We start from the raw sequence: 23,510 nt of genomic DNA, 5'->3' as shown, positions 1-23,510 counted from the left end.
AAGGGAAGCCTGCCTGGCACAGGGACTACTCCTGAAGGGCTCTGGCAACATCTAGGGGGTAGTGATGAGAAGGTAGAAACTTTAGCCTGTAGGGTAGGAAAACTGAAAGGAAAGTGAGTTTGGTGCTGCCGGGTCTAGGTGGTCATGGTCAGGGCAAATTGGGACCCAAAGACTTGGGACCCCATGGAGGATACACCCTTCTCTTCCTCTCATCAGAAGAGGAAGAGGGAACATGATAGAGATACCAGATTTACGAGCATGACCGGTAATGATGACAAAGATTAAGACAGAGCAGCCTTGGCCATCTGTTGCAACTCCCTGCGCCAGAGAGGCATCAGTTCACTTCCATGAGGGAATGTACCTCAGCTGAGTTGGGAGAGTTAGGACACACAAATAGGCAGAAAGGGAAGGAGTCTGCAGTGGGTGGGATGCTGTGTTTGTGGGACTCGGGTGCTGAAGTTGTCCTCCTGACAGGGGGAGCTGTGTACAGAGAGTGGGTGTTCTTACTGGCATGGATACAGGGGGCATGCCAGGGAGCTTGGCTGAATGTGGGCGATCTGCCCTCCTCCCCACCCCGCTGGCAGGCCATAGGAGAGCTACAGGAATTGATTAGAGAGCTAGGAATGAGCAATGTTATTTATGTGGAGCATTTCCAGGGGCCTGATAATGAGCTCTTTACCTCTGGTATGAAAGATATTACAGTCTTCCCCCAGTCAGTGGTATGGACTCCCTGGTGTCGATCCTCAACCCTATGGTTGACTGCTGGTGAACCCAGTAGCCCAGGCTATTGCAGATTTAGGAGAAACTGAGAGAGCCACCAGATGGTCTAATATTGGGGCAACGGCAAGAAGGGTGGGAAGCGGAGAGAGAAGGGCCCAATCAGGGTCTCCTACTGAGTTATGGTTTGATTTAATGAAAGCAGACACACCATCTGAGAAAACTGAGAAACAGCCGAACAAATGCTGTTTTGGTACAATTGTGGTGAAAACTCAAGCCTGAACAGCAATTTCAGAAGCTGCCACCTAAGAAGGGACCCCACACAGGGAGGGAAGCCAGGCAGCTCTATCCACTCTTCCATCGGCTCCCCCTTTATGGGAGGAGCCTGAGCAGCTGGACTAGGAAACTGGCCAACATCCCTCGTCCCTCAGTAAGAATGGTGCAGCGGGACCCGAAGCCCCATATAGAGCTAACCTTCCATTGGACACCACAAAATAAACAGTGTGTCTTGGCTCCAGTAGATACTGGAGCAGAATGCACACTGATCTGTGGTAATATTCATAAGTTTATGTAAAGGTGAAGCAAGCCTTGCTGTGCATGCAGGTTGGTTGGTTGCCCACAAGGTCCTATTAAGTGTTTCTTTTGCCCCTACCTGAGTACATATTGGGCATCATCGTCTTAACTCATTTAGGTCAAATATCCATAACAATAGGAGAGTTGCATTTGTGGGATATGAACAATTAAGCCCATGCTCAGGGGAAAGGTGAAATGGACACCTGTGAAGCTCCCCACACTGTGGGTTATATCTGTGAGTCGCTTACCTGGGGGGCATGCAGAGATCACCCATACGGTTAAAGAACTATATAGAGTGGGCTTAATTCATCCCACCCATAGTCCCTTTAACAGCCCTGTCTGGCCAGTTCTTAAACCAGATGTGTCCTGGCAGATGACTGTGGACTACAGGGAGCTTAATAAAGTAGCCCCCCCCCCCCAATCTGTGCTGCAGTTCCTAATATTGCCCAATTATTGAAGTCAGTGAGTCTCTGGGGACACATCACTTTGTATTAGATCTTACTAACGCCTTCTTCAGTATTCCCATAGGCCCACAAAGCCCAGACCAGTTTGCCTTCAGCTGGTTGTTTCAGGTGTTACCTACAAGGCTACCTGCATAGCTCCACCACCTACCATGGTTTAGTAGCAAAAGAGATATGTGGACAGGTGGGGAGGGGGTAGCATTACATCATTTTATCAATGACCTTATGTTAACTGGTAATGACCTTGCTATTTTAAGTGAGTCTGCTGGAGCTCCTAGAAGGACACAATGGGTCGTAAACTGCAAGAAGGTGCAAGGGCCTGTGTCCTCTGTCAAATTCTTGGGAGGTGTCTGGTCTGGTAAGACAAAAGTCATTCCAGCTGTCGTTTTGGATAAGATTCAAATTTATCCTGAATCAGTGAAACAACTGCAAACATTCTTGGGATTGCTTGAATATTGGAGGCCTTTTATTCCCCATCTAACTCAGCTGTTATGTCCCTAGTATAGATTAGTAAAGAAAGGAGCGATTGGGATTGGGGACAGGAGCACATGGATGCCTTTACCAGTGCAAATATGGCAGTAAAACAAACTCAGGAATTAGGGGTGGTGGATGCAACCTGTTAGAGGGGCCAGGTACAGAAACCCAGGTACAGAAACTAGGGTACAGAGACTCACTGAGGGAGGAAACCTCGGTTGCTTAGCAAGGGGCAAAACTGGGAAAACAAGAACCTTGTCCCAGGGGAACCTATCCTCCCCCAGCATATCGCTGGCCATAAGGTTTAAGATCCCCTGAACGTTTCCTCCCAAAAGATAACATGTAGGCTTCAGTTGTATTTCAGCTTCAGGCCCAGATAAGCAGCAAAACCAGACAAGTGGCACCATGGCTGACTCAGGACCAGCTGCACTGACTAATGACCCCCTGCCCTGGCCTGGACCAATCAGTGGAGACCACGACCCTGAAAGAGCACACCAGGAAAGCTGATGGATATTCTATTGAGACTCTCCCCTGAGACCTCCCCTAAGGTTTCCACCTGCAACAGAGATAAATACGCTCAGGACAAAGGACCCAGCGCATGCTCCCCACCAAGGGAGTACACCAGAGCCATCTCCATCCCTCCAAGGGGACCCCATGAGACTTGCAAGCAGGGGAGCAATGGGCAGTGACAGCTCCTCCTGAGCTTACCCCCTGACCCTGTCTCCTGGGCCCCCTTCTCTCTCTGACTTCTCAGGGAGCCACGGCAGCCCAGCCTGGGCTCTCCTGTTGGTTCTTCTCTTTCTTGTTTCACTGTCCCAAGTATATTTTTCTGCCATCGTGGACCCAATACCATTTGGCTCAGTGTGGTGTAGCCCTTCCCCTTGGATATCTTCATCCTCTTTTAATAAATTTAGTTTTTCTTTATTCACCCATCTGAGATGGCTATTTAGCCTGCCCGCACACCACTGACCATTAATCTTTCACAACCAACCCTTGTGAATTAAGATGTTTCAGTCTACCTAGAGGACTTTGGTTGGGGTTTATGGCAAAAGCAGGATGGGAGGAAGGTACCCCTAGGCTTCTGGTCCGTTATGGAAGGCAGCTGAACAGAGGTAGAGTCCTATAGAGAAGCAACTGCTGGCAGCGCACCTTAGTCTGCAGCATGTAGAGAGCCTCACAAAAGCCTCCCCAGTGACACTAAGGACACTGACACTCAGGACACAATACCCCACTGCTGGATGGATGGGGACTTTGCCAAACCCCAATAAGGCGTGGCCCAGCCTGCTACCCTGCACAAGTGGTATGCCTACTGCAGCAACGATGTGCTCTATCGGTCAGTCCACTTAGTGCTGATCTGCATGCCATCCTGGGCTCAGGCACGTAAATTGGTGAAATGCCTGTGGACACTGACACGGGTTTGTGGTTCACACTCACTATTAGAGCTGCATATTAAAGAAGGTCAGGCACCAATCCCTGCGACTGCCTGGTACACCAGTGGGTCCATGAAGGGCAGCCAGCCCCACTGGACTGCAGTGGCCATACACCAGAGTACAGACACTATATGGCTGAAAGGAGGAAGCCAGGACAGCAGTCCATGGGCAGAGCTACAAGCAGCTTGGATGGTACTAATGCATGAACCAAGCCCTATCGCTGGTGACTGTCTACAAAGGCCTCACTTTGTGGATAGGACACTGGAAAACAGACAACTGCGAAATTTAGCACTGCCCGTTATGGGGAGCTGAAATGTGGAATGAGATCTGGGAAAAGACAAGAGGCTTGGAGGTCACAGTGTACCATGCACAGGCCCACACTGTGTTACATCCTCCCCAGGGAATCAGGTGGATCAGCTGGCCCAGGTCTGATAAGAGGAAAGCAGTGGCCCTCAAGAAGTGGCCCGCTGGCTACACAGAGAGACTGGACACATGGCAGTATATACTCTTTGGGAAATTGCCGAACATGGGCACGAACTTCACCTATGCCCATGTTAAGGAGGCCTGCCAGGAATGTATCCCTTGTTCCCTCGAACACAGGAGACAATTGCCACGGCATCTTAGGCAGATAGCAAGGGCAGGAGCCCCGGCCATGAGGTGGCAGGTAAATGACATCGGACCCGACACCATCCCAGAGCTGCAGACGTGCACTGACGCGCACTGATGCTGCCACTGGCCTGTGGCAAGCATGTCCTAGTAAGAAAACAACCCAGAAGGCCGCCACACAGGTACCCAGGCAACTGTGTGCTACATATGAATGGCCCACAGACATTGACAGTGACCAAGGGGCTCATCTAACTGGTCACCAGGCGCAGGGATGGGCCAACAAGGACAATATAATGTGGCACTTCCATCTGCCTTAAAATCCTAAAGCCGCTGGATTGAGAGGATGAGCAGACTGTTGAAACAGGCTCTGTGAAGAGGAACCCACTCTTTAAAGGGGTGGACACACAGGCTGCCGGAAGTTGTGATGGGCTCAACAGCTACTCCAGACAAGCGCGTCCTAGTGCATATCACCTCTTAACCGGGGGCCACTGACAGGATTCAGCGGGAGAGCTCGACTGCAGAATGGACTCCACACCTGGGGCCACGTAATGACATATCATTGATGGCTCCACACGGCCTAGGGCCAGGGACCAGTCACCTACGAGTACCTTGGGTATGGCAGGTTCTCCCCAGATGGTTTGGGCTCATCAGAGCCGAAAGGGAGAAATAAATCTTAACTTGCAGGTAACTCCTTGGTTGTTTCCAACACCCCCTTGTTGGCTGGGGGTGCAGGACCTATTAAACCAAACACTGACTAAGAGCACATCCTTCAGAGTTTTGGAGTATTATCATTCCTCCCCTAGCATTAGTGCTCCCAACTGCGCTAACCCCTCCTGGGAATTCGGTATAGTATTGCAACCCAAGGCAGAAACTGCTCTAAGCACAGTTCTTAGGAGAAACGACAAAGTAGCCTGTATTTTGCCTGAAGCTTATGATTTACTGTTGCTTGTACCTGTAACTTCTCTGTCTTTCTGGCCCTAGCGTGCAAGGTAACCTATTTGCCACCTGGGCTCACACGTTGGTGGCACTGCATAATGAGAGCGACTGCTGGGTCTGTGGAGAAATGCCCTCTTCTGCTGCAACAACGGACCCCTGTGGAAGGTCCATCCCGCCAACCTTACCACCCGGTGTGCCCTCGCTAGCTGGAAACCTGCAGGGATCACTGCAGATTTCCCTCTGTCCTGCAATGTGAGCACTGCCTCCTTTCTCTCTTTCATGGAATAAGACTCTTAGTACTATTATCTATCCCCTCGTGCAGAAACAGGTTAATCGTCCCTGCACCCTAGCGTTTGGAATGGCTTCGGGTGGCTATCCCTGGTTACTACGGTTCTTGCCCATGGTGCCTCCTACTGCATTACTACTTATAATGGGAGTTTCTCTATGGGTGCCTCAGCTCCTATTGATTGCCCAGTTAATACAACCTTGAATGCCACTGGTGGCTCCAACACCAAACACCTTATAGAACTGGAGCCTATCCAGCGCCTTTAGGATGGCTGTGGACATGTGGCACTTACGGCTGGCCCTACCTGCTGCACAACTGGACAGGCACACACAGTCTAGGATGGCCGCACCTGTCCGGGTACATCCAGGAGACTCTGGATGCACCCCCAGCTAATGGCTGCCATACATGCGCACTGGGGGAGAAATAAGCGTGTGGCATGGTGGATGTATCCTTTAACATTTCTCCCCCCACCTGTAGTCACTGTAGCCTAGAATGGCAGAGCATCGCATTAGCTAATTATACTGCCCAAACTGTTCATAGTTCTAAGTATGCTATAGATTTTTTAGATCAAGAAACTATGGAAATAAGAAAAGTCCTGTTACAGAACCATATGGCTTTAGATATGCCTACTGCTGCCAAGGGAGGAACTTGTGCCCTTACACATGCCGATTCTTGTGCATACATTCCTGATCACCACCCTAATATATCCCTTGCACTGACCCAAATGACTAACCAAATCTCAACTCTTCAGCAGTTAGGAACTGATCCTTTGTCCACTTTGTTTCAGTCTTTTCTGCTACCTTGGCAGGGGCTCTGTTAGGCATTTATTGTTGTTAATTACGCTGGGCATCTGTGGAGTATACTGTCGATGTGCCCTCGGACTCCAGACCATTATGGTGTGAAGGGCCTGAGGGAATTTGCAGAAAACTGGTGTGTAGAATGGAAGAACCCATATTACATCCGGGGTGGCGTACAGGGGAACTCACTTAGAGATGCAATGTGTTTCAGCAGTAAAGGCAGCTGGGAAATGTTGGACTCTGTTTAACCCTCTGTGACAGTTTAACTCCCTGTCGCCTCAGGCTTGGCTGACTACCCAGAAAGCTCGAATGCTCCCCAAAGATAAATGCGCCCCCCCCCCGCCCCCAGGAGGCTAATGAATGTATAGGGTGTGAGAGCTGCCTGATGCTGTCTGTTAACTTAGGAATGCATTGTTCTTTCTGGTGTACGTGACTACACCCACCACAGGGTTTTACTATTAGCCCCCTATAAAAGGGAGGCCCCTTCCTGGGAGGGTGTGGATAATTCCTGGCCAGCCACCACTGGGGGCAAGCAGCTGCTTTTGCCCGTGTATGTAAGATTCTCCTATTAAAGCTCTTATGAATTTGAATAAGGCTACATGTCAGGTCCTCAGAATTGATTCTGAATTTAGACTTTTGGGGATTTCACCCCAACAGCTAGTAAATACATGTGTAAGCGTGACTTAAATCATCCGTCACATTGTCTAAACCATTCAAGTGGCTAGAGAATACTCAGACACTTGAGTTGAAAAAGATGCATTAAGAAAGAAGGGTACTGCGCCACAACTGCACCCTGAAAGCTGAATCACAACTTCATCTGTAGATGTGAGCTCTGTTTCCAGTGGTGACTATTTATGATCAGGGAGAAAGAGGCAAGAAAGCAGTAGCTTAAGCTTATTGCTAAGAAATTTAATAGAGGCTCTGAAACTTGTACATTAATTATCAATTCAATGTAGCTAACCTGATGAAATAGCCAGTAGCACCGTGGTTCACCTTGCCTCTGAAAATACTGTGAAAATTCAAATAAAAGGTTTTTCCTTTGAGGTTTTTTTGCTTTGTGCTCCTGTTGCTCCTTGGATTCCCTTGCATAACTGATAAGCCAAACTATTCAGTAATGTTTATAACCTAATTAACATTGAGTGATAATTTAAAAGATTTTGAGGTAACCCATGTGCAAACTGGCTATGGAAGAAGCACCGTAGGTAATCCTGGGGAAGGAAGTGCTGCATCAGCTAAGCCCAGCAGATAACTTCTGGAATTAAAAAAATGGTTGTACCTGATTAGCAAGCTGAGTTTTTAATGTTAATTTAGAAAACAATGAATGAATGATTAACTGAGAACGTATGGGCGGGCAATGTTGAGATTTTCTGAAATAGACAATTTGCCTGGAGCTTCAACAATTGTCCAGTAGCCTAAAAGTTAGTAGAGAACAGCTTCCTGCTAGCAGGAAGTCTCCACCTTGCGGACCTAAACCAGCTCAAGGCGTCCTTTGGAGATAACCAAGATTGAAGTGTTTTCTGTCTCAGGAAGAGCTCTTCTATGCAGCAAGGACTCAGTAGTGCAAAGTGAAATGACAATTCCTTTACTGCTACGGAATATTCACTGTAACTTATTATAGGAGACCACCCCAGTTCTTTTTGTTTTCTGGGTTTCTTCCCCTTTTGTAGGAATCAGATACTTTGTGTGGAAAAAAAATTATTTATGACAAGTATAGAGATAACTTTTTAGAAACTAGCTCCTAGGCATTTTTGAAACACACGCTGGAAACTCTCCCCTTGATACTGATGGCATAGAAGTTACAAGTCTGTTTACTGGACTCTTTCTTCTCTTGCCTTTTGTTCCTGCTATCTATATTTCTGTCTGGATAGTCAGGAAAAGATTTAATGTCTAATATTTATACAAAATATTTAATGTCTACACAGTAAAATTATTCAAACTTCAAACCAGTATTGAAACCAGTTGGAAACCAGATAACAGTTCCTTAATCTCAGAATGTAAACTGTATTCTGTTGAAACCTGCAAGTGTTTGATACCTGCCATTTGAAAAACTCCTGCCTTTAGGTCATTGTTTAATGGGACCAACTTGCAAAGTTTGCAGCCTTAATGAAATCTCCATCCTAAAAAATTTGTTCTAGAATGACCCAAAAACATGAAGCGACTGCCGAAACTTGGAGTTAATGCCACTGCTAAAGTGGACGGGGAGGGGACAGCTTTCCCAAGCAGCACTCAACACACTGTCTTCTACAGGGATTGTTGGGCAGGCATCTGATCAAAGGTTTTGTGATGATGAGGAGGAGGAAAGGAGAGACCAAACAAGGCTCAGATGCTGTTGGTAAATATAGGAGAGAATTAAGGCTACTAATTAAAATCGAAACAGAACTTGTTTGAGGAGTCAGGCTGACATAACAATTATTTCCACAGGAAAATGGGTATGTAATGCTCCTTTTTAACTTTCTTGAATGTTTGTACAAAAACTGTCTTCTTCAGCCTCATAGTGCTTGTTCACCTGAGCCACCTCCACAGCCCCATGCTTCTGCTTTTTCTTTTGTAGCATAGGCTTTTGCTTTTCCCTTAAAGTTTCCCGAGGGGAATAACAGGTCTTTTCATTTTGTACAGCTTTTGCAGCATGGATCAAACATTGGTTTTCTATGCTAATGTGTGAAGAGAAAAAATTATTTAGCCCTGGCCAATGTGGTTCAGTTGGCTGGGTGTCCTCCTGTGCACTGAAAAGTTGCTGGTTCGATTCCCAGTCAGGGCACATGCCCGGGTTTTGCGCTCGATCCCCAGTAGGGGGTGTGCAGGAGGCAGCCAATGGATGTTTCTCTCACATAGATGTTTCTCTCTTCTTCTCCCTTCCTCTCTCTTTAAAAATCAATTGAAAATCTTTTAAAAAAAATTATCTAAAGCAGGAGTTTTAAAAAATGTTTTTGTTGACTTTAGAGAGAGAAGAAGGGAGAGGGAGAGATAGAAACATCAGTAAGAGAGAAACATTGATTGGCTGCCTCCCGTATGCCCCCTACTGGGGGTCAAGCCCACAACCCCAGCGTGTGCCCTGACTGGGAATCGATCTGGTGACCTCTTGGTAGATACTCAACCACTGAGCCACACCAGCAGGGCTAAAGCAGGTGAGTTTCAATGAACAAATGTTTATTTACTCTGAGTTTGAGCAGGGTATGTGTGTTTTTTAAAAAATATGAAGTAAGTCTAGTTTTCACACATATTAATCAGTCAAATAAAGGTTTTGTTTTTGTTTTAAAATATGTCTTTATTGATTTCAGAAAGAGGAAGGGAGAGGTAGAGAGAGAGATAGAAACATCAGTGATAAGAGAGTCATTGATCAGCTGCCTCCTGCACGCCCCCTCCTGGGGATGAGCCCACAACCCCGGCATGTGCCCTGACCTGGATCAAACCCCGATCTCCTGGATCACAAGGCAATGCTCAACCACTAAGCCACACCGGCTAGGCTGGCTTTGTTTTTTAAGAGTGATAAAAAATGGTGAAGTATTAAGAAAGTTCTGGAAAGTGCTGTCAACTTCACTTTAAAATGAGAATCTGGTGTTTCTATATTTTATTGTTTTCAATAAAACTTCATGTGTTTTGAACTTTGGGGGGGGGATTCCTAATGCTCTACATCCTCACCAGCACTTGGTACTGGGAAAATTCAATTTTGCAACTCTAATGGGTATAAAACATTGCTTCAACGTGATCTTAATTTGCATTTCCCTGACAACTTATGATTTTTAGCATTTCTTCATGTGTTTATTAGACATTTGTGCTTCTTTTCTTGTAAAATACCTATAACTATCTTACCCGTTCTCTATTAAATTTTTTTCCTTATCAATTTGTAGGAGTTCATTATATGTTATGGAAAACAATTTATTGTCATGTGTGGAACATATATTCTTCCAGCGATGGCTGGTCTTTTCACTTTATAATGTCTTTTAGAAAGAAAAAGTCCTTAATTGTAATGTATTATAATCTCTTAATCTTTTCTTTTATGGTCAGCATTATTTGCTTCTGGTATAAGGTATCCTTTCTACTCCAGGTCAGAAAGGCATTCAATATTTTCTTCTAAAACTTAATCAAACAAAAAAATCACTAGGCTTCTCATTTCTGTTTCCACATGCAAGGAGCTTAGAAGTTGTCACGCAGTTCTAACATCAAGTAAAAAGCGGAACAGACTGAAAAATAAACAAATTTGTCTTAGATACCCAAGAGAGGGGAAGACCCAGGAAAAACCTCTGCCCCCAAGATTGGGGAGACAAACAGGAGAGTACAGGGAGCTGTGGCTCACAGGAACAGGGGCTCATGAGTGGAAACCACCTCAAGAACTAGGGGCAGGGATAGGAAAACCTAAGCTCTAATTGGTGAACTGCTGAAGGCTCAGTGTAGATCCAGTCACTGGGGCCCCCATAGCATTGCAAGATTTACCACCAGGATTTTGATCAAGTTTTCACTGTGAATATTGGAGAAAAGTTCCCTCGTGGGAAAATTCCTTTTCATGGGGAAAAGGAACAATTCTGAAATACACCAGAACACTCTGTTCCCTCAGGGGGAAACTAGTTCACCACAGCCTACCCTGCTGGGATATTATCAGAGCCTAACTGACCAGGGGAAGGAAAATACCCAACTCCAGTCCATTCTAAAGGGGAGAAAAAAACCTGATAAACACTTGTGAAGCTCATAGTCCAGAGACACAGACTCACTACAAAACTGAGGCCTAATCAAAGGACTACAGAATGCTGAGTCTCCTCCCACACCTCACCAACACATTGCTAAAGGCCTATTTACAGCAGTTCCTTTTACCTGGCACATCATGTCTGGATATCAAGAAAAAATTACAAGGCAGAGTAAAAGGCAAAACCACAATATGAAGAGACAGAGTAAGCATCAGAACCACACATGGTAGGGAAGCTGGAATTATCAGGCTGGGAGTTTAAAACAACTATGACTGATATGGTCAGGGCTCTAATGGATAAAGTAGACAGCATGCAAGAACAGAGGACAACGTGAGCAGAGAGGTGGAAATCTCAATAACCAAAAAAAGGAATGCTAGAGATAATAGAAAAAACCACTGTAACAGAAATGAAGAATGCCTTTTATGGGCTTATCAGTAGATTGGACACAGCTGAGGAAAGAACCTGAGTTGGAGGATATGTCAACAGAATCCTTGAAAACTGAACAGCAGAGAGAACGAAGACTCCAGGAAACAGAATATGCAGCGACCGTGGGACAACCGCATAAGGTGTAACACAAGCAAAATACCAAAAGGAGAGAATACCAGGAGGAGAAGAGAGAAACAAGGAATATTTGAAACAATAATGACTGAGAATTCCCCAAATTAATGTCCGATACCAAGTGACAGATCTAGGAAGCTCAGAGAACAGCAAGGAGGATAAGTGCCAAAAAACTACACCTCGGCATATCATTTTCAAACTACATATTTTCCTTCTCTCGAAAGAACTGCTGTTAACATTTCTTGCAAGGCAGGTCTGCTTGGCAACAAATTCCCGCAATTTTTGTTTGTCTGAGAAAGTCTTTATTTTTCCTTCACTTTTGAAGGATAATTTCACAGAGTATAGAATTGTAGGCTGGTGGTATTTTTTTCCTCTTAACACTTTAAGTTTCATTCCATTCTTGCTTGCATGGTTTCTGAGAAGTCAAATGTAATTTTTGTCTTTGGTCCTCTATAAGTAAGGTGTTTTTTCTCCCGTATGGCTGTTTTGGGGATTTTTGCTTCACCTTTGATTTTTTTATAGATTGAAAATGATATGCTTAGGTGACTTGGATCTACACAAAATAAGGAAGAACATCGAAGAAGGAATAAATGAAGGTAAAATAAAAACTTTATCTCCTTTCTTTATTAAAAAAATATATTTTTATTGATTTCAGAGAGAGGAAGGGAGAGGAAGAGAGAGACAGAAACATCAATGATGAGAGGGAATCACTGATTGGCTGCCTCCTGCAGGCCTCCCACTAGGGATCGGGGCCCGCAACCTGGGCATGAGCCCCGGCTGGAAATCGAACCTTGATCTCCTGGATCCTAGGTCAATGCTCAACTGCTGAGCCACACCGGCCGGGCTCCCTTATTCTTAATTGACCTTATGGATAACAGTTTGTTTAAAATAATAAAACCAACAATGTTTTTGACTATATATGCTTATGAATATATTTTTATGAACATATTTATATGCTTATGTATGCTTACAAATAAGTGAAATAAATGATAACATTGATACAAGGGATGGGATGGAGGAATAAGGATTATTGTTATGAAGGACTCAAACTAACTTTGAAGTGATATAGTACTACTTGAAAGTTGACTTGCAAACATTTTTTTTTTACTTTAAGAAAGTTAAGAAAAAAAGTATAACAAATACACTAAAAGAAAGGAGGGGGAAAAAAAGAATTATTTAAATTGCTCAATTATAACCACAAAGGCAGAATAAAGTGGAAGAGAAAAATAGGGACAAAGAACAAGAGCAACAAAGAGAAAACAGTAATAAAATTGGTAGCTATTAATCAAACTATATCAATAATCACTTTGAACATCAATGGTAAAGTCACCAATTAAAAGGCGGAGATTGTTAGAGTGCATCAGAAAAAACAAGACTCAGGAAAAAAATTTAATTAAAAAAATTTTTTTAATTTTTAAAAAACCCAACTCAACTATATATTGTCTACAAGAAATCCATGTTAAAAATAAAGTCACATATAAATTAAGAGTAAATGGATGTGGTATTTGTCTTTCTTTGCCTGGCTTATTTCTTTTAGCATAATATTCTCCAGCTCCATCCATACTGTCCCAAAGGGTACGAGATCTTTCTTCTTTACAGCTGCATAGTATTCCATGGTGTACATGTCCCACAGCTTTTTATTCCACATGATCTCACTTATATGTGGAATCTAAAGAATATAATAAACTTATGAACAAAATAGATTCAGTGACATAAAGCATGGAACAGAATGACGAATCTCAGAGGGAAGGTGGGGGTGGGTGGGTAGAGATTAACCAAAGGATTTATATGCATATATGCATAACCCATGGACACAGACCATGGTCTGGGGAAGGGCTGGGGCGGGAGTGGGTGCAGGGTAGAAGGGGTCAATGGGGGAAAAAGGGGACATCTGTAATATTTTCAACAATAAAGATAAATTTTTTTTAAAAAATGGGTGGAGAAAAATATACCATGGTAACACTAATCAAAAGAAAGCAGGAGTAGCTCTATTAATTTCAGACAGAGCAGACCTCAAAGCAAGGAGAATTATCAGGGATAAAGAAAGGCATTACATAATGATAAAGGCATTATTTTATCTTCTCTAAGACATAATCATCTTTAATGTATATTCACCTAACAGCAAAGTGTCAAACTACATGAGGCAAAATTAATAGAATTGGAAAGAGAAATAGATAACTTCACTATCATAGTTGGAGATTTCAATATTCCTCCATCAGAAATGGATAGATGCAGCTGGCAGAAAATCAGTAGGAGCATAGTTGAACTCAACACCACCATTAATCAACCGAATATAATCAGCATCTACAGACTACTTGACCCAACAATAGCAGATACATACTCTTCTCAACCTCACATGGAACATTCACCAATATAGACCACATTCTGGGCCATAAAACAGACCTACACAAATTTAATAAAATAGAAATCATATGATGTCTGATCTCAGACCACAATGAAATTAAACTAGAAATTAATAACAGAAAGATAACTGGAAAGTCTCAAACACATGAAGATTAAAGAACACACTTCAATATAACATGAGTCAAAGAAGAAATCTCAGGAGATATTTTAAAATAGTTTGAACTAAATGAAAATGAAAACACAACTTATCAAAATTTGTAGAATGTAGCAAAAACAATGCTTAGAGGGAAACTTATAGCACTGAATGCATATATTAGAAAATGAGAAAGATCTAAAGTCAATAATCTAACTTTCCACCTTAGGAAACTAGAAAAAAAAAAAAAAGAGCAAATTAAATCCAAAGTAAGAAGAAGAAAAATAATAATAATTAGAAAAAAAATAGAAAACAGGAAATAAAGAAAAATCAGTAAGACGAACGCTGGTTTTTTAAAAAGATCAATAAAATTGACAAGTTTCTAGCAAGGCTAACTAAGAAAAAAAGAGTAAGTATACTAATTACTAATATCAGAAATGATGCCCTGGCCAGGTCGCTCACTTGGTTAGAGCATTGTCCAGATGTGGCAAGGTTGCAGATACAATATCCAGTCAGGGCACATATAAGAAGCAACCAATGAATGCATAAATAAGTGGGAAAACAAATCAATTAATCAATCTCTCTCTCTCTAATCAATAAAAAAAATGAAAGAAGGGGCATCACTATAGATCCTACGTACATTAAAAGGAAAATAAATGAATAGTATGAACCACTCTAGCCCACAAATTTGATAACCTAAATGAAATGGACCAATTCCTTGAAATATTCAATTTTCCAACACTCATACATGAAGAAATAGACAATCTGAATAGAAATTGAATAGATAATCAATAACCTTCCAAAACAGAAAGTATTAGGCCCAGATGGGTTCACTGAGGAACTCTACCAAACATTTCAGAAAGAAATGGATACCACTTCTCTAGAATCTCTTTCAGAGGACAGAAGCAGAGAGGCTGCTTCTGAACTCATTCTATTAGGCCAGCATTACTCTAATACCAAAATCAGATAAAGACACTACAAGAAAACTATAGATAAATATCTCTCATAAACATAGATGCAAATAAAAATCCAAGAATGTATAAAAAGAATTACATACTACAACCAAGTGGGATTTATCCCAGGTATGCAAGACTGGTTCAATATTGAAAAATCAATTAACGTAATCTATCACATCAACAGGCTAAAAATCACAGGATCATATCAATAGATGCAGAAAAGCATTTGACAAAACTCAACACCAAAGAGCCATGATAAAAACTCTCGGTAAACTAAGAATAGAGGGGAACTTCATTAGCTTGATAAAGGACATCTACAAAAAAACCTACAATTAACATCATACTTAATGGTGTGGGACTCAAAGCTTTCCCAGCACAATCAGGTAAAAGGCCAGAATATCCTCCTCTCTCACCACTCCTTCTCTACATCACAGTGGTAGTTCTAGCTCTATACAGTAAGACAAGAAAAGGTATACAGATTGGGAAGAAAGAAATTAAATGATCTTTTTTCACAGATGACATGATTATCTATGCAAAAAATCCAAAAGAATTAACAAAAAAACCTCTGGAACTAATAAATGATTATATCAAGGTTGGAGGATACAAGGTGAATATACAAAAGTCAATATCCAAATAAGATATGCAGATGGAAAATAAGCATAGGAAAGGATATACCATATCATATGTTATCAGGGAAATGCAAATTAAAACAAGATACTGCCCCAGACGGGTGGCTCAGTTGGTTGGAACATCGCCCCATATACTAAAAAAGGTGGCAGGTTTGATTCCTGGTCAGGGAACACACCTAGGTTGTGGGTTTGATCCCCAGTCAGGGTGCGTACAGGAGGCAACTGATTGATGTTTATCTCTCACATTTCTCTCTCTCTCTCTCTCTAAATCAATGAAAAATGTTCTTGGGTGAGGATTAAAAAAAAAAATGACCCACCTCCTAATGTGTCTAGCATGGCCTGAGTGATAATAACTAGCCCAATGCCTTAAGGACTGCTATGGAAAATACTGACCAGTTTAACACCAGTTCATTTAAAAAGAAGCAAACAAACAATAACAAGATACCACTACATACCTACCCGAATGGCCAAAATCCAGAACACTGACGACGCCAAATGCTGGAGAGGATGTGGCACAGGAACTCTCACTCATTGCTGGTGGGAATGCAAAATGGAAGAGCCGCTTTGGAAGACAGTTTGACAGTTTGTTACAAAACTAAAAATACTCTTTACCATATGACTCAGCAGTCATGCTCTTTGGTATTTATCCAAAGGAGGTGAAAACATGTCCACACAAAAAAAGGCACACAGATGTTTATAGCAGCTTCATTCATAATTGCCATAACATGGAAGAAATCAAGATATCCTTCAGTAGGTGAACAAAATAAATAAACTGTGTACATCCAAACAATGTATTCTTATTCAGCACTAAAAAGAAATGAGCTATGAAGTAACGAAAAGACATGGGGGAACTTTAAATGCATATTACTAAGAAAGCAGCCAGTCAGAAAAGGTGACATACTATATGATTCCAACTATATGACATTCTGGAAAAGGCAAAACTAGGTTAAAAAAAGTAAGTAGTGCCAAGGGTTGGAGAGAGGGTGTGGGATAAATAAGTGGGGCACAGAGGATATTTAGGGCAGTGAAAATACTCTGTATGATGCTATAATGATACATACATGCCATTATATATTTATCCAACCCATAGAATGTACATCAAGAGTGAACTCGTAGTGTAAACCACGGACTTTGGATGACTATAATGTGTCAAAGTTGGTTCATCAACTGTAACAAATGCACCACTCTGGGGAGATGTGGATAATGGGGGAGGCTATTCATGTGTAGGGGCAGGTGGTATATGGGACCTCTCTGTACCTTCCCCTTTTTCTGTGAACTGAAAACTGCTCTAAAAAATAAACCCTTAATTTAAAAATTACCTTTTCCACTTAAGTTTTTAATTCTTTTGTAATTGATTTTTGTATCATGTAAAGTAAGAATCCAATATCATTTTTCTACACGGTAACCAATTTTTCAGCACTATAAATTGAATAGTCGATTCTTATCCTGTGATGCGCATTGCCATCTCTGTCAGGGATGCTAAATGTTCCACAATTCATGGATCAGTACCCCATAAGGACTGTACCACTCAAAAAAACCAATAGCATGCCATTAATAAACAGTAGTTTAACTCAGCCCATGAGTTTTTTTAACAAACATATTTTTTATTTCTCTAAATTCTATCTGATTCTTTTCAAATTTGCCTGGCTGTTTTTCTTTCTTTCTTTCTTTTCTTAATATGTCTTTATTGATTTTAGAAAGAAGAAGGGAGAGGGAGAGATAGAAACATCAATGATGAGAGAGGCATCGATCATCTGCCTCCTGCACGCCCCCTATGAGGGAATCAAGCCCATAAACCAGGCATGTGCCTGGACCAGGAATCGAACCTTGATCTCCTGGATCATAGGTTGATGCTAAACTGCTGAGCCACGCTGGGCAGGCCTGTCTATTTTTCATAATATTGCTTGTTCTGTGCTCTTTTTTTCAATAGTATCCTTTACTTCCTACAGATTTTATAGCCTCTATTTCAAAACATAAAGTTGTTGGGAGTCTATGCTGTTTGTTATTTTTGTTCACTCTTACTCATGGTGGCATATTTTCAGCTATGTTTGATTATTTTTAAATTATGAGCTCATATTTTATTATATCCTGTGGGCCTAAGTTGGGATCACTTTCCTTCTGAGAAAATTTGCATTTGCTTCTGCCAGAGGTATACCTGAGTGGGAGCATTTTCGCTTCCTGGGAAGACCCCCCGGGCTTAATGTGGGAGTCCCAGGCTTAGTTCTCCAACTTTGCAGCAAGGCACACTTACTCACCCTCAAGATCCCAGCTTATATGGACATTTGTCAGCAAGGTAACCTGGCTTTGTGCTTATTGACTATTGCTATTTAGATTCTATCAAACTGTTCCTCTTATTTCTGTTTTTTCCCCTAGGGAAATAGGAGTACCTGGATATTTCCCTTGTTTTCTTCGAAGCCCTGTGATTCCTTAAAAAGAATATTATGGGTTGAGTTCCAGTTATACTGAGTGGAAGGCCACTTGAGAATAGTTAGTCACACTACCTGTCTCCCTACTCTTTTGTCTCTGTTGCTGGAACTGAGAGGGTATAAATCAGCAAGTCCCCTCAGAGCTGGACAGACTCTCCTGAGGACCATCTCAAGGTCTAGACTTGGTTGGGGTGGGTAGGTAGGAGAGGTAAGGAAGGACAAATACCATAAAGCCTGATTTGGCCAAAGGTCAAGCCCCAGTCTAGCAATGAAGTTGGTGTTTTAATTTTCATCTGTTGGAGTCTTGTGTCTGTTTCTCAGCTGATTCCAAAATTAGAAAGGAATCCACTTATACGAAATGGTCAGAATATATGATTCCATAAAAACAAAGTAGATTAGTGGTCATCTGGAGATAGGGGTAGTGAAAATGGGAGTGAATACAAATGGAAAGGTTGCTTTTTAGGTGATGAAAATGTTCTGAAATTAGGCTGTGGTGATGATTGCACAACTCTGTGAATACACTAAAAACCACTGAATTCTACGCTTTTAAAGGGCAAATTTATGATATGTGAATTATATCTCAGTAAAGCTGTTATAACATTGAGAAAGACAGGGATATTATTTATTGATATAAAACTTCAAAAATGCATAAAAAACATAAACTTACAGTTCAATGAACTAGCACAAAGCAAACATACATTTAACTGTCACCCAGTCCAATACATAAAGCACTGCCAGCAGAACAGATGCCTTTCTCTTATTTTCTCCTAATCACGAACCCTCCCTCCAATCTTGGGACTTCTAACAACATATCTTCCTTTTCCTTAATGAGCTAATAATAATAAATCCTGGGGACAAGCCCTTTGTTGATTATAAGTGGCAAATATCTTCTATTCCAAGGCTTGCCTTGTCCTTTTTTAATGGTATCTTTTGATTAACAAGTGTTCTTAATTTTAACATAGATAAATTAATTCATCTTTTTATGGTTAGTGCTTTTTGGGTCCTTTCCCTAATAACAGGGAATTATTAACTGATCCCCTCAAGCAGTGTTATTGAATACACATTCTTTAATCAGATCCATATACAGGATGGGGCAAATGTAGGTTTTCAGTTGTTCGTATAGAATACAATAATTAATAAATAATAATACAAGAATAAAGTTTTTTGCATACTCAGAACTATAAATCTACTTTTGCCCCACCCTGGGTACCTTTTTATTTTTTTCCTTTTTTCCTTTCACTTATTTTTCCTGATAAACTTTTAAAAAGAAAGCTGAAACATAGATATGTATTTTTTCCAGATTACTACTTGAATAAAATAAAGTTAATTCAGAACAAAGAAAATCAAGATATTTACATAGAAATTACTTTCATAATGATATTTATATTTCCTGATTTTTCAGGATAATTAAATCATTATTATCAAGAAAACTTTACTTTATAAACTTCCACTTACTTAGAATCCAAACAATCAAAAAGATAACATAACTAATATTTAAAAATAATACTGTATACCAATAACTAATGTTTAAAACGATGTTCCTAAGGAATTGCAAATCTCCCAAAGATTCTATTACTTTCAAAATATCTGTGTCAATACGCAAATCATAAAGCTTTGAAGACTGGCAATTCATTTATGGTAGCTGTGATGACTGACAGTTAATTAGAATATGCAAATAACCAGAACATTTCCAGTCTCTGACAAACCTGAGCAAATATGGCTTTACTCGAATAAGACTGTACATATCCTCATAACTTGGCCCTGGATCCATCTGTATTACTTATATGTAGTTTTCCTTTCACACTATCCAAGAAGCTTTTGTTTTGGTATGGAAGAGCATTGTTGTTTACTGTTTCATATAAATTTAATTTATAAAATCAATTTGTACATGACTATTTGCATTAAACTGCAGATCCTGCAGGACTAATTATTAGCCGGCACTTTCCATCACACCTAGCATATGGCAGATACACAAATGCTTGTGAGCAAAATGAATGGCAAAAATCGAACCTGCAAAAAGAGTATGCTCTAAGAGGACAACAATTTCTAACACCTGATCATTAAAATTCACAATGTATCCTTTCTTCTAGGCAATAAAGTTAACCTCAATAAAGGACTTGTAAATACTTACTCTCTCTGCTTTCAGACTCACTTTGTTCAAGAACACAAGTTCCTGATGGATTCAGTTGCCACTGCAAAAGGGCAAAAATATTTTGTTTATGTGTTTGAGAAGGATTTAATAAATACTATTTCAGCACCCTGCTTTCAAATATCAAAGCAACTTTTAAAATGTAAGAATTAGCATGTCTATACCAACCAAGACTTAATGACCATGAATGACCCTGAATGATATGACTTCTGGGATCAAAATCAATATTCTTAGAGAAGAAATGAACTTTAAAGATTCTTTACCTTCATTTTAAGGTAGACCAGAGAAATGGTCTACCAGAGAAAGTGGAAGACCAGAGAAATGTAGTGATTTGCCCAAGGTTACACACTAAAGGCAGCAATAGAATTACAATCTGGGTCAGCCTGTGCCCAATACTATAGAATTTCCACCACCTCATACTCTTATCTTCAGGTCCACCAATCTTATAATAGCTAGAGAAGGCCTAGATATTAAAGAATGAAACTATGGCCAACATTATCTTGCCTTTTAATATAATTATATCAATATAATATAATGTTATTTATATGATATCACATTACCTCTCAGATTAGTTTTCCATCTTAACTATTCAGAAAGAAATAGGGAAGCCTAAAGATTCTCGGATATTACAGAGAAGACTGGAGCAGCAGATAAGAAAAACAGTGTAATCAGGATCTCATAGCACAGCCCTTCCTTACTTCCTTCGCTAGAAATCCCCATCATCAGAATCACTTAATGACTTAACCAAAAAGGCCCCACTAGGACACTATCTCCAGAAAGACACAATTAAGTGTTTAGTACCTGGGAGTCTCTTCCATAGCATCAATTAGTTTATCAGATAAACTAGCTAATATCAGGGGCCTCAAAGGGGGCACAAGACACAAGATAAACATTTTACTCTGTGGGAAAAAAGTCCTTGGAAAGGGAGCACATCAAGAACTGGTTGGTCACCTATGGCCACAGGATGGTCAAGGTTAGCACCAGGAAGAAGAGCATTTATAAAGGGTGGGAAGTTATATATGAATATTTTAAAGTAATGTTTTAAAACATGTCAGACCACTAATATCTATTAATTTGGGCAAAGTAAAAATTAGCAATCCTGATTTTACACTTAAGGATAATCATAAAAAGACTATTTCCAATTATAAAAACTTAGAAGCAATGTAGGTGTCGAACAATAGGACAATGGTTAAGTAACTTATGTCTATAGGTTGAAATGTGTAATTATTAAAAATTACTTTTAAAGAATTTTCAATGACAGAAAATATAACATGTTAACAATATTATCCATGAGTTGTGGGATAATATAAGTTCTTTTTTATTTTCTTAGTGCTCTACAATGTGCATATGTTACTTTTATAATAAAAAAAACTAATATGATCTAATAGAGAAAAATCCACATCCATTAAATTTTTTTAAAAAGAGTTTATGAGTAAATGGACATGGGTTTACACTAGTAAAATCTATTTTTGAAAATGCTGTTGCCCAGACCTTGCCTAGGTGGCAATAACCCCACAGAGCAGAACCACTTATCTTAAGGTATATAGTGACACCTCAAAGAGAAAAGCAAACATTTTTCACACAAAATTAATTTCAATATGCTTTAATATTTTAAAAATACCAAATTTATTAATACTCTTATACTACTTTTGATAGTCTAGAAGTATAACCATTACTAAAATTCAAACTTAGAACAAATACTAGTTCCTAGTGTTGCTGGTATTTACAAAACCAGCTGTTTAGCTAAGCAGATAGTTTAAATCATTTACGTACAGGCCAGATGAAGGAAAGGAGCAGCGGGTGGAAAGCTAATGAAGGTGTACAGAGTGTACCTGAGTGAGGGTATTTCTGGGTGGGTCTTGGCCAAACAGATGTTTCCGTAACCCATCTCTGCTCAGGACGCCTTCACTACCTTTGTCTTCCTGACCCCTTCCACTTCTCTTGTCCTGTCTTACATTCTTCTGATCTCTTCATTCTATTTACAATTGAAAAGCTACTACATTCCACCAGTAAGCAAGATATTTCAGAACTCACTTCACCCATCACACACAGTCCTGAAATGCTAGGTTACTTAATCTTTATGAAGAGAGTTTAAAAAATTCTTCCCTCTCTCAGGAGGAGTAAAGAGATAGACCACAAAAACAAAGAACTGGAGCTTTCTCCTTGAGTAGTGATAAACTTTAAATAAAACTGGAGATAAAAAACTAAAGTACAGGACAAAAATTTAAAAAGTAAAAATTTATGATACTTCATACACAGACAGAAAGTAGATAATATGTTGTTATATTTTTAAAATTTTAAATATATATAGTTTAACAAGCATCTTTTAGGTGCTTTTCAGGGGCGGGAAAAAGTAAGTTAAATCACCAGCCATCATTACCTAAAAGATAAATCATAAGTAAGGATATGAAATAATAATAGTAATATTAATAAAAAACAAATAATACAATAAATAATAAAAATAATATATATAATACAAAAATAAACTGTTTTTCATGTACTCACAACTGTAAACCTACTTTTGCTTTCCCCTGTATATGTTCCAGGCACCCTGGACTCAAAACAGGAATGAAACGTTGAAATTTATAAACAGTTCTATTATATGTCTTTTGTACCTACTGCAAATTCTAGTATATAAATGTTACATTAAATTCCAGAATTATCATTAAAAAGCAACACGATTCTGGACAGGACTCTTTTGCTATATAGAACATTATTGGGACAACTGGTGAACTCTGATGGAATCTCCAGATGAAATGGCAGTAATGTATCAGTGATAATTTCCTGAGATTTGTGGTTGGATTATGGTTATGTGAGAGAATATACTGTTTAAAATATATATATAATAAAGTATTTAAGAGTGATTTGGCATTGTTTGAACAACTTATTCTCAAATGTTTCTGGAAAAAAGTCTTCAGTAGTGTTTTTGAACTTTTGTGTATATTTGTAATTGTTTCTAAAAAGAAAAGTTTTAAAAAAATAGTAAAAAAGTACAATGGTACCTCGGTTTTCGAATGTAATCCATTCCGGAAGACTGTTGGAGTTCTGAAACATTTGAAATGAGAGATCAACAGCTGACAGCTAGGCCTCAAGATCTTGTCCTCAGCGGAAGCTGTGTGGCATGTTCGACTTTGGAGGAGTGTTCGAAAACTGAAGTACCACTGTATACACAGCTTGGCCCGGCGTGGCTCAGCAGTTGAACATCGGCCTAGGATCCAGGAGATCATGGTTCGATTCCCAGTCAGGGCACATGCCTGGGTTGCGGGCTTGATCCCCAGTCAGGGGCATGCAGGAGGCAGCCAATCAACGATGCCTCTCTCATCATTGATGTTTCTA

General features: G+C 40.4%; 1 protein-coding gene across 7 annotated transcripts in view; it reads right to left on the bottom strand.

Annotated features, from left to right (window-relative positions):
* CDADC1 (cytidine and dCMP deaminase domain containing 1) overlaps positions 1-23,510 on the bottom strand; it is an 80,963-nt gene that overhangs the window by 5,791 nt on the left and 51,662 nt on the right. The window contains exons 9-11 of one of the 7 annotated variants that reach the window (XM_087814343.1): positions 20,157-20,217; positions 16,055-16,133; positions 12,372-13,186 (exon numbers count right to left, since the gene is read on the bottom strand). The exons of 1 other annotated variant lie outside the window; for it this stretch is intronic. In XM_087814343.1, coding sequence (XP_087670469.1) covers positions 13,174-13,186; positions 16,055-16,133; positions 20,157-20,217 — 153 coding nt within the window. In that variant the 3' untranslated portion in view covers positions 12,372-13,173. Of the gene's footprint in view, positions 1-12,371; positions 13,187-16,054; positions 16,134-20,156; positions 20,218-20,480; positions 23,383-23,510 lie in introns of those variants that run through there. 5 more of the 7 variants (XM_087814342.1, XM_087814341.1, XM_087814340.1 and 2 more) reach the window with 5 other exon arrangements.

The sequence above is a fragment of the Miniopterus natalensis genome, chromosome 2, assembly GCF_054644295.1.
Source record: "Miniopterus natalensis isolate mMinNat1 chromosome 2, mMinNat1.hap1, whole genome shotgun sequence".
NCBI classification, from domain to species: Eukaryota; Metazoa; Chordata; class Mammalia; order Chiroptera; family Miniopteridae; genus Miniopterus; species Miniopterus natalensis.
This window is presented reverse-complemented; position numbering and strand designations above follow the sequence as displayed.